General features: G+C 62.1%; 2 protein-coding genes across 3 annotated transcripts; one reads left to right on the forward strand and one right to left on the reverse strand.

The window, feature by feature from the left end:
• Positions 1-1,604: 1,604 nt before the first annotated feature.
• On the reverse strand, positions 1,605-4,682 carry PLPP6 (phospholipid phosphatase 6). The gene is made up of 2 exons (XM_009939305.2): positions 4,241-4,682; positions 1,605-2,496 (listed from the first exon to the last, which is right to left on the reverse strand). The coding sequence occupies exons 1-2, from the start codon at positions 4,632-4,634 to the stop codon at positions 2,126-2,128; spliced, it is 765 nt and encodes a 254-aa protein (XP_009937607.2). The 5' UTR covers positions 4,635-4,682; the 3' UTR covers positions 1,605-2,125.
• A 291-nt stretch (positions 4,683-4,973) lies between these two features.
• Positions 4,974-10,347, forward strand: FAM78B (family with sequence similarity 78 member B). Of its 2 annotated transcripts, none has more exons than XM_075422402.1 (2): positions 4,974-5,279; positions 5,824-10,347. In XM_075422402.1, exons 1-2 carry the CDS (start codon positions 5,017-5,019, stop codon positions 6,344-6,346), a joined length of 786 nt encoding a protein of 261 aa, XP_075278517.1. In that variant the 5' UTR covers positions 4,974-5,016; the 3' UTR covers positions 6,347-10,347. The 2 variants fall into 2 exon arrangements, with proteins under 2 accessions (XP_075278517.1, XP_075278518.1); XM_075422403.1 differs by having other exon boundaries at positions 5,007-5,377.
• The last annotated feature ends 325 nt before the right edge of the window (positions 10,348-10,672 follow it).

Here is a 10,672-nt window from a genome sequence, read left to right on the forward strand (position 1 = left end):
AGGTGCCATGGGACAAACCGAGCAGAAAGCACCCACCTCCTCCTTCCTATCAGCAGGCTGGCACCCCATGCTTGGAGGAGCAGTGATAAGTGACAAGCACCAGAGGAGACCAAAGGTCTCGCTGGCGGAGGTGGCAAGAAGCAGAGCAGAGATGAGAGGGCAGCAGGGCAGCCTGTGACCCAGCGAGGCTGTGCACTTGTGATGGCATGTGCCACCAAGCAGCTCATGGAGGGTTCTGCAAGTGAGCCGGGAGCAGCTTTTGGCACACAAATGCTTGTGGGAACAAGGCACAGATGCCCAGGGTTGCTGCTTCACCCCTCCGTGGCCTGGGGAGGAAGACCCCACCAGCTGTAAGAACTGCCTGGACGAAAAGCACCCCGTGTCTGGGTAAAACTAGAGCGAAGACGTTTTGGCACAGCTCAACAAGCCCCAATTACCCCGAACCCTGACCCCAGTGGAGCGTGCCATCTGCTCGTGACCCCGCTGCCACTGCAGAGCTCATCTCTGCCTTGGGGTGGGAGGGCTGGCCGGGGTGGCCGGGTGCTGCCGTGCAGATGCCAGACTGGCCCAGCCGGCTGCCAGGCACGCGATGCAACCCAGGGGGTATTCTTGTTTTGGACACTGGAGCGCAAACCCACAGCTGGTAGCTTCACCAGGTCACCGTGCCGGTGGGTCAGGGCTCAGCTCTGGGGGAACCTTGTCAGGTCAAGCACTTTCATTTCAGCCCCTGTAGAACTGAGGGTGGGTGACAGACAGAGACGGGGTGCTTGTACCAGTGGCCCTCAGGCTGCTCCTGCGCACTTCACCCAGAGGAACAGCACACTTAAAGACTGCCTGATTTTAATACAACTTAATTCATGCTTTCCAGGGCCTAAGGGCACTAACAGACCTTTCTGGCCACGATGAGCCTCACCTGGGCCCAGTCACCCCCACCCACATGCTGGGAGTGCTATTTAAGCTCAGTTCAAAACCCTCCCTGGCTGTGGTCCTTCTTGATAGAGATTTTGTACCTTTCTTGCCTAGCCTCAGCCCTGACTCATTGTGGAGGCTTATTGTGGTCCCCTCCTGGCAAGGACAAATTGTCCTCTGTAAAAACCAGGCTGCCGGGACCGACGGTGCCAGGGCAGAAAAGCCAGCTGGCAGGGGGAGCTGCGGCTGGCAGAGCCAGGGCCTCTTGCTTCAGGAGGTTCAGGTAAATCTCGGCTCCTGGGGCTGCCCAGCAGCCTGGGTGAGGGTGCATTGCTGGCTGCCGGGCTACAGGGAAGGGGCTCGCTCTGCAGTACGCTCTCAGCAGCATGGGTCATGTGCCGATAAACAGGAATTGCTGTGAATGTACTCTGCCCCTGGGAGACTGAAAATCGCATGGAGGGGAAATGGAGCTGTGAAGCTCTGTGGGAGGGCTTCAGGAGCAGGCTGCTGCTGGGAGCTGCTTCCCTCGTTACCTGCTGTCCTAGTTTGGTCCAACCATGTTATCTCCCTTGGTTGCACTATTCTTTCCCCATGGCACTGGGAGCCAGGTGCCTGTGTCCTCATGGCTCAAGGTCTGCCCTCAGTGCAGTACTTAAATCAACAGCAATAGGGAAGAAACACACTGCTTAGGAAGGCAGAGCTCTTTATAAACCCCAGGACAGACCCCTGTGAGCCCCATCCAGGCAGACATTCTGGAGTGGGCTGTGCAGGGTACGCTCACGACAGCAACACAGAGTATTTACAGCACACAGATACACGGGCGACTGCAGACAAATCTCTGCAAAGCCACAGCTACCACAAACACCGTGGGCTAACGCAGCAGGTGCCCAACAAGGGCGTGCCGATTCACCATATCAGCAGCGAGCTGCCAGGTGAATGCGCTGAGCCCTCCCTGTGCTCTACAGGGACAGTCTTTTTCACAGGAGAACAGTCGGTGCAGCTGCTTGGCCAGTGCACACCCTGCCTGATGGCCCATCAGGAGGGCAAGGCAGCACCAAACGTCTAAGCGCGGGCCCAGGAGCTGGCAGCACCGCAAGTATTGAAGTCTTGGCTGGACAGACAGGGTCTAGGATGTGAGTTGAAGTCCCAGCATCGCCTCCCTGTGTGCACCTGGAAAACCAGACGCGTGCCGCCACCTCTGTGAAGGACCCGGCCATCAATGGCTCCAGAGCGCAAAGAGGGCAGGCGCGCTGAGCGGGGACAGCCAGCAGTACTCCACCACGCTGTACAGCGCGTAGCCCAGCAGCAAACCAAAGAGCACGTCCGTCACGTTGTGCCTGCCCAGCATGACCCTCGAAACGCCGACGATGAGAGCCCAGAGCACCACGAGGACACGCAGCGGGACAGCCAGCACCAGGTGGTGCAGAACGAAGCGGCAGACCAGGGCGGCTCTGGTGGCGTGGCCCGATGGAAAGGAGTACTTGTCCACCGAGATGGTGACGAACATGTCCATCTTGTTGTGGGTGGGCCGCCGCCGCTTGACGAGCCCTTTCACCACAGCCACCAGCACGAGATCCAACAGCAACGCTAGGAGACAGGAACAGTGAGTTGGCAAGGTTTGGGTTTTTGTGTTCTCCACCCCCCCCAAGGAAAACAAGGCAAGAAGCAAAGCCATTAGCTAAGAAAGCAAGCACTTGGCTACCAGAACCTGCTAAGAGAAGGCAGTATTCCCCATGGCTACTGTTCCCAGACAGGAAAAGCAGGGCCCTCATCCAGTGCCTGGTGTTCTGCCGCACGAGGACATCTCCAATCTCCACTCCTGCTGCATGCAGCCCTTGTGTGTTGTCAGCCCCTCTGCCAGCCCCGGGCAGCAACAGGACTTGCCCTGGCTTGCACCCAAGGGCTTTCTTTTTCTGTAAAATCTCATCTCACCATGACTCGGGGCTCAAATTAACCCTTAACCTGAAGGCAACAGAGGGTTAGTGTTCCCCACAGCTCCCTTCCCGACAGCCCGTGCTGCCTCAGTGCTGCTTTGCCCACCCTCCTGGCTGGGGGTCAAATCGACCCGGGTGAATGATCAACTTGCCTCAGCCATGGCTCGGGGTGAGGGGCCCCGAGCTCGCGGGGTGCTGCCATGGCTCCCGTGGTCTGGCTTCCCCCTGCTGCCGCAAGGATTAATGCCAGAAAGTTAACCATGCTTTGGTTTCCAGGAGCTGAATAAAGGATGATTTAAATGATGGCAGTTTGCCCCCAGAGAGCTGAAGGCTGTTGCGACAGGAATCGGAGGCGAAGCAGTTCTGAGAAGTGTGCGGCTGGTATTTGGCAAGAGCAGCTTCTCACGTGGCGCAGGGGATGCTTTCTCCAGCCCCATTAGCTTGCCTAGCGCAGCGCTCGCAGCCAGGGCTACTTCCAAGGAAGTCTTGTGAGAGACTGACTTCCACTCTTGTTTCTGGACACCAAATCTTTTGGTCACTTCAGTTCATTCCCTTTGGTTAATCATTTAAGAACAAGTATTTTTTTTCCCCATGTGTAAACCTAGCTTTTTCTGGTTTTACACATGACTTGGGAGAATCAGCTTGGACATTCGGGGTCGTGAGTGCTGCAACCCTGAGACAGGGCCCCAGCAAGGCTGGTGGCTCTGGGCCAGGCCAGACTTCCTTGGAGCAGACGTTAGGGTGGAGGCCTCCCTGTCCCTTCCCACAGCTCTGCTGGGAGACTGTAATTTAACTGTGTGCTGCTAGATGAAAAAGATGCAGAAAGCCTATGCACCAAGTAAATTTAAATTCAAATAAGTGTGGGATACCAATTATTTGCAGCTTCAGAAAAGAGTAAGAACTAGGGACCTGAAAAGGTCTCCTGCTCTGGAGCTACTACAGTTTCTAAATGAGCAGAAATGAAGAGTCTAAGTGCACCTAACAGGTACTAGGAGGGAAATATTGCACCACACAAAATTAAAATGCACGCTGCAAACCGAATTTCCTCACTGGCTGACAGAGATCAATCCAGGCAGGTACTGCCTGCAGGGAGCCCGAGGGTGCAGACATCTGTGTGCCGGAGCAGCTTTCCAGGGAACGGGGCCGGTGTCTCAACCCCAGGCAGCCGCGCCTGGAATGCGCTGTGTCCTGATAAGCTGCAGAACTAAAAGAGAGAGTTCAGCTCCCTGTAAGTTCTGCGCAGCTCCCAGAGGGGTTCAGCTGGTGGGGAGTTCCATGGTGTGTGGTTGGTGCCGTGACAGATGAGCCGTACCCATGCCACCATGCTGTGGGGTTACTGGGCACCCCGTCTGAGTCCTGCCCCAGGCCCCCCTCCCCGGCAGAGCCCCCCGCCTCACCGAAGAGCAGGTTGAGCAGCACCTCCCTGACCGCCGAGCTCCCGCTCTGGCAGAGCCCGTAGCAGGTACCGAGCAGCCAGGGGATGCCGTGCCCCGAAACCTCGATGACCTTCATCAGGGGCCGGGCGCTGCCCCAGGCCGAGCCCTCTCCGGCGCAGACTCCCAGGCGTTTGGAGGCCCAGAGGTCGACGGCGAGCAGGGAGCTGAGGGCGATGCCCAGGAAGGAGGGGTTCAGCTTCATGCAGTCCTCCTCGGGCAGCGGGGCCGCCGCCGGGCCGGCCGCTTCTCTGCGGCGCGACGGGCTCTCCGGGGCGCCGGGGCCGCGCTGGCTCACCAGGGACAGGAACTCCGGGCGGCCCCCGCGCCGCTCCCGGGTGCTGCGGGGGCTCGGCATGGCGGGGGCCGGTCACCGGGGCCTGCTCCCCGCACCCCGCCTCCGGGGTCCAGGCCGCCCCGCTTCCGCTTCCGCCCTCCCCGTGACGCGCGCGGTTGCCATGGAGCCGGGACGCCCCGGATCGGGGCTGCGGCGCCCCCTTTCGGCGGGGAGGTCCCACCTCCCCCCCCCCCCCACCCCACCGCGTACGGCAGCCGGCGAGGGCCGCAAGAGGCGCGGCGGCGCCGGCGCCTTCGCCCTGCCGGTGCCGGTGCGGGCGCCGGTGCGCGGTCGGCGATGCGGGGCGGGCGGGAAGCGGCGGCGGGGGGGGGGCGTAGGGGGGGCCGGGCCGCCCCGCCGGCCCCGCGCCTCGGCGTCGGCGGGTGACGGCGTCCCGGCGGCGATGGGGTGCCTGCAGAGCGTGGCCTGCAAGGCGCGGGTGCGCCGGGAGCAGATCGTGGTGTCGGACGTGTCGGCCACCATCGAGCCGGCGGCCACCGCCATCGAGGAGAGCTCGCCGGTGGTGCTGCGCTACCGCACGCCCTACTTCCGTGCCTCGGCCCGCGTCCTGATGCCACCCATCGCCCGGCGGCACACCTGGGTGGTGGGCTGGATCCAGGCCTGCAACCACATGGAGTTCTACAACACCTACAGCGACCTCGGCGTGTGAGCACTGGGACCGGCGACGGGACCCCCCGGCCCCGCGGCGCCGGCGTCGTTGGCTGCGAGGGGTTCTCGGCACCGTGGCTGGTGTCGGGACGCCGGTGCGAGTGGAGGTGGTCGCTCGGCGGGGAGGGCAGTGGCCGCTGGCGGGCAGCTCCAGAGCCCGGCTGCGTCCCGGCGGGAGGTTTCCGCCAAAGCTCCCCACTCCTGGTTGCCACGCGGCGGTCGTCGCCTGTGGTGTTGCTCACGTGGTCGGTGGCCGAGATTCGGGCTGGGATTTCCCCTTTCCCCCCGGCCATATTGCAGGGGTTTTGTCGATCGTGGTGTTTAATCACACGTGGCTCCGTATGGGCGCCTGCGTTTAGAGGCTTAAAACGCGCCGTGAGGGACTCGGCGAAATAACCGAAGCCGCGTCTGTTCTCGAAGGGGGTTCCCGAGCGCTTGCCGCGGGCGGGGAGAGGGTCCCCGCACTGCTTGCCTCCCCGTCCCGCGCGGGGCGCTGCCGCCGTCTCCCCGCTAACCCGGCCTTTCTCTTCCCGTTGGCTAGGTCGAGCTGGGAGCTGCCCGACCTGCGAGAAGGACGAGTGAAAGCCATCAGCGATTCGGATGGTGTGAGCTACCCCTGGTATGGAAACACCACAGAAACCGTCACCCTGGTGGGGCCCACTAACAAGATCTCCAGGTTCTCAGTGAGCATGAATGACAATTTCTACCCCAGCGTGACGTGGGCTGTCCCTGTGAGCAACAGTAACGTGCCGCTGCTGACCAGGATTAAAAGGGACCAGAGCTTTACCACGTGGCTGGTGGCCATGAACACCACCACCAAGGAAAAAATCATCTTGCAGACTATAAAGTGGAGGATGCGAGTGGACATTGAGGTTGATCCCATGCAGCTGCTGGGGCAGCGGGCGCGGCTGGTGGGAAGGACTCAGCAGGAGCAGCCCCAGATCCTCAGCAGGATGGAGCCCATCCCACCAAACGCACTAGTGAAACCCAACGCCAACGATGCCCAAGTCCTCATGTGGAGACCCAAGCGTGGCCAGCCCATAGTCGTGATACCTCCCAAGTAGAGCGGCGCCGGTGGGCGCGCGCGAGGAGCTGGGTGCTGTCGGCCTGCTGCAAACGAACGGGGTTTCTGAGCCAAAGCAGACCTCTTGGGTTCTCCTGCCCTCGTGGCTGTGGTTGGAAACGTGGCTTCTCCTTAGGAAGAGAGCCTGGCTGGCACGGGGGCTCGGAAGAGGGATCGCTGAGCTGGAGGATTTCCCAGGAAGCAGAATCGAGCACTTCTAGGGGCTTGCGGCTGGCAAAGCGGCTGCCTGACCTAAACGACTCGTCTTTCATTGCAGGGCGATGCAAGGAGCGTGAGCGCGATCGAGCCGTGCCTGTGGCAAACGCTGCTCTCCACCCGGCTGGAGGTAGAAGCGGAGACCGTGCCTGCCGGACGCGGAGGGCTCCTGCGGTGACCCTTGCTGCCGGGGTGCGGGCGTCCCCGGGGTGTCTGTACCTATGCATTTTGGATCGAGAATCGGACCCCCAGCCAGGGCGGGAGGGCCTGGGAGCCGAGCGGGAGCTGGCAGTGCCGGAGCTCGGCACCCGCTGCTGCCAGGGAGGGGTTTCCCGCAGCCGAGGGGGAGCGGGATGTTTTGCATGCGTCGGGGTGTGTTTGGAATAGTTGTGAGCGTACGCGATGCCATAGCTCTTTTCCGTCTTGGAGTGAGATCTGGGGGTGGGTCGGATAGCCTTTCGTCTTCAGGTGCACTAAATCTTTGCAGTTCCTCAGCCTCCCTGCCCCCCCCCCCCAAATCCCACCGGCCCTTCTGTTGTGGAAGCAAAACCCGTTCTCAGCTGAGCGAGACGCTGGGAGCCCATTTACCCAGCCCAGGGCGAGCAGGTGCTCGCTGACCGTGGGGTGCCCAGACCGGCTTGGGGGTACCCCGGGACTCGCATGCTTCCACTGCAGACCCGAGTCCCTTGCGAGAAGTTGGGTGCTTGCTCGTTTTCCACGCGGGGACCCTCCTCAGCCACCCACAGAGCAGGGTAGCTACAGGCAGGGACGCTGACGGGGGGGACGGCATGCCTTGCGGTCACTCCCCGGGCTCTGCTGGGGTGGGGGTCTCTTCTCTGTGGGCCGGAGGCAGGGACGTGAGCGGAGGCTGCGCGGGGCAGGCCGGAGTTTGCCTGGGAAGGAGGAGGCAAGCGCTCTGCCTGGGCTCGGGGGATAACAGGGGTTTATTTGCCTTTCTCCTCGCCCCTCGCTGCCTGGGTCTGCTCGGTGGGACGGTGCCGGTGCCGCGACCTGCGGTTCCCGACATTTTCCCCTCGAGACGGAGCGGAGGCACGAGCCGCAGCTGCGCTGCCGATGCCCCAGCTGCCCCATTGCTCCTGGGCAGACGGTCACGGCTTTCCCCAGCTCCGGCCGCTGTCCCGGTGCGAGCCCTGCGGCTCCTCCGGCTCACGCCCCAGCCTTCTCCCCACGGGAGCCGTGTGCCGCCCTGGGGTGCGGGTGATTCCGGAGGGGAGGATCCCATCGCCCATCCTGCTGCCGGGAGAGCCTGCGGAGGGTCGCCGCGTTGGCGCGTCCATGCCAAGCCTTTCCTGCCATACCGGCAGCGCTGCCCTCGGCCTGGCCGTGGGGATGTCCCCACGGCGTGCCGGCACGTCCCTGCGGCATCGCTCCACGCCACGGCCGAGCTCCTGCAGAGCTTCAGCCACGGCTTGCGCTTGTCCAGAGCGGGATGTGCACCCCGGTCCCCGCCGGCGAAGGGGCTCACCAGGCATCCTAGACCAAAAATCCCTGTGAAACCCCCGTGCTACTTACTGTTCTCAGTAGCGTTTGCTGCTGATTCGATTCTTTATTTATTTTTCCTGTGAGAGCGTTGCATTTTGATGTCTCGACGCACACTTTCCCGTGCCAGGGCCGGCAGTCTTGCTGCTCCGGCTCGGCCTCGGGGCGGGCTGGGAACCTGCTACTTTTGGTGCCTATGTCTGGGTTTCGCCGGGGGCTGCAGCCTTGCGGTGGGAAAGGTTTGGAGGGAGAGGGGGCTCTGAGCTGCGGTTTGCTGTGTTTTCTGGAGCAAAACTTCTCCTGGGAGCTTGCTGGCGTGGGAAGATGTCCCGCTCTTGTGAGACTCTGCCCGTGGTTTTGTCCTAGTACAGGGTTGACAGTGGTTGTTGCCGTCACCGATGTTTTGTTTCTCGAAAAGCGTGTGCGGAGAGGGGTTAGAAACTTCAAATACAATTTTCCTTAAAGTTTTGGGGGGAGGAGGAGGGGTCAGCACCTTTCGGTTTGAAGTAAGGCAGATGTATACTTTTGACCCAGCGGGACAGAAATGTCTGGCAGCATCAGAGCTAAAAAGCCAGCGGAAGAGGTTCCCCAACGGACAGGTAGCCCCGAGGTGGGCTTCTTGCTGGGAGAGGGTGCTGTGTCAGAGAGGCTGCTCGAGCCAGCTCCCCGGAGCCTGCGGGGAAGGGCTGGGGCTGCGCTGCGGGGCTGCGTGCCGGCTACTGGCCCTGGGAGCTGCTGGCTGGGAGAGCAGGGACGCTGGCGCAGGGATGCCGCTGGATTCCTCGCTGTGTTTTGGGATGCGCTGGTCGGCTGGAGCGTCGGCAGTCGTCTGCCGCGACGCTGAGACAGCAGCCGCCGCTGTTTCTGTCTACACGTTGTCTGCAGCGTCCCTCGGGGAGGTGCTGGGTGCTGCCTGGCGTTGGTGTCGGGCTCCGTGCCTGGCCGCAGCTGTGTGCCTGAGCTCCCAGCCCTGTCTCAGCCTGCGGGCAGGCTCTGCCGGAGCCCCAGGGCCGTGCCCGTGCTCACCGCCCCAGGCTTCTGCGCCCGCTCCTTCCCCGATGGCTGGATTTGATGCACTTGGTTCGACGTGTGGGTTTGTCTTTGTGGCATTTCCCCATTAGAAAACAAAAAAAGTGGGTGAAAGTTGTTTGCGCAGAAAATCCGCAAACAAAGCTTGCGAAAATTTGCAGGCGTTGTGCATGTTCACGAACGTGCTGGGGCAGAGGCGCTGGGTGAGCGTCTGCGCGGGCTCGGCCGCGCTGGCCGCTCAGCCCGGGCGCGGGGCTCGCAGTGCTCCAGCGAAGGGCAGGGAGGCGGCGGGTGACAGCGCCCATCTGCCAGCCCAGGTCTGGCTCCCGTTCCCACAGCTGTACCGACGGGGACCCCGAGCGGGAGCCCCAGCTGCAGAGCCCACGCCAGGGACGAGCACCCGGACCCCCAGGCTCAGCCGCGCAACCGCCCCGCGGGGTGCCTTCCCTGCGCCCCCCCCCCTTTGCACCAGCACCCTGTTATCTCAGGGAGGGGCAGGTCATGGAGATGCCCACCCGCACGCTCCCCTTGCCCTGGGCCTCGGGGTGCCCCTTCCCCTCCATGCCCAGGTCACTTATTTATTTATCTGTATCTATCTATTTATTTATTTAAGGTTTAAGTTATTTATTGGTATTTATTGATGGCTGGAAGTCGGGGGGGTCGTTTCTGCTGTGCGGTGGGGGCAGCTGGGCTCCCCCCCGCTCAGCCCCCTGAGTTTTGGGGTGCTGCTGCCTGTTCGGGAGCGCTGCTGGGGAGGGATGCTGGCGGGCCCCCGCGCTCCCGTCCCCTTTGGAGCCGGGGAGGGGGGAGAAAGGAAGGGGAATCACGTCGGTGCCTGCAGGGAGGACACCCCGTGCCTGTCCCCTTCCCGCAGAAGCGCGAAGCCCCCGTGCCCCCTCCCCAGGCTCTGTGCCCCCTCCTGTGCCCGTCCGTATTTATTGGCCTGGCCTCCCGGCATTTCTCTGTACGGCTCCCGCTGGCTTCGCTGTTGCCAATTCCCGGAGATGGTGAGAAGAGCCAGGACGGGTGGGTGTCGCTGTGGAGAAAAGACCACACCAGGTATTCTGCTGCCGCGTGGGGAAAATCGGAAGGAGGAGAAGAGAAAGCTGGTTTTGCAGAGTGCCTTAAACACAAATGACTTTACCAAGCAGGGGGGCTTGGACTTCTGTCTCTGGATGTTATTACCAACTCGAACAAATGTTGCATTTCACTTCTCTGGGATTAAAAGAAAAGCACTGGAGCTGTACTGGAACCAAACCCTGTGTTTGCTTGTGTCCGTCTGGGTTGCACGGCGGTGCAGGGGAGCAGGCAGGAATCCATGGGCTCTCGGCCGTCAGCCCCTGCCTGGCTCAGCGGTGGGACCAGCTTTAAGCCCCTGGGTCTGGCGGTGGGACTCAGTCCCCCTTGTACTGACTCGCAGGTGGCTTCTCCAGCATCCCAGAGTGGTTGTGCCCCTTCCCTGGGGGTGCTCAGAGCAGCCTGTTTGCACAAAGCTTGCCGTGCGGCTGTGCAGTTGGTTGGAAAGCTCTGGCAAGGGGGGTGGGCAGCCCTGTTTCCCTTAGGAAACTGGATCAAGGCGAGG

The sequence above is a fragment of the Opisthocomus hoazin genome, chromosome 6 (assembly GCF_030867145.1).
Source record: "Opisthocomus hoazin isolate bOpiHoa1 chromosome 6, bOpiHoa1.hap1, whole genome shotgun sequence".
NCBI classification, from domain to species: Eukaryota; Metazoa; Chordata; class Aves; order Opisthocomiformes; family Opisthocomidae; genus Opisthocomus; species Opisthocomus hoazin.

Excerpts from the sequence above, each read along its gene's own strand:
- PLPP6 (XM_009939305.2), bottom strand. The coding sequence starts at position 4,634 with ATGCCGAGCCCCCGCAGCACCCGGGAGCGGCGCGGGGGCCGCCCGGAG. Across the intron at positions 2,497-4,240 it reads GCTGCTCAACCTGCTCTTCG|CGTTGCTGTTGGATCTCGTG; the intron begins GTGAGGCGGGGG and ends CCTGTCTCCTAG.
- FAM78B (XM_075422402.1), top strand. The coding sequence starts at position 5,017 with ATGGGGTGCCTGCAGAGCGTGGCCTGCAAGGCGCGGGTGCGCCGGGAG. Across the intron at positions 5,280-5,823 it reads ACCTACAGCGACCTCGGCGT|GTCGAGCTGGGAGCTGCCCG; the intron begins GTGAGCACTGGG and ends CCCGTTGGCTAG.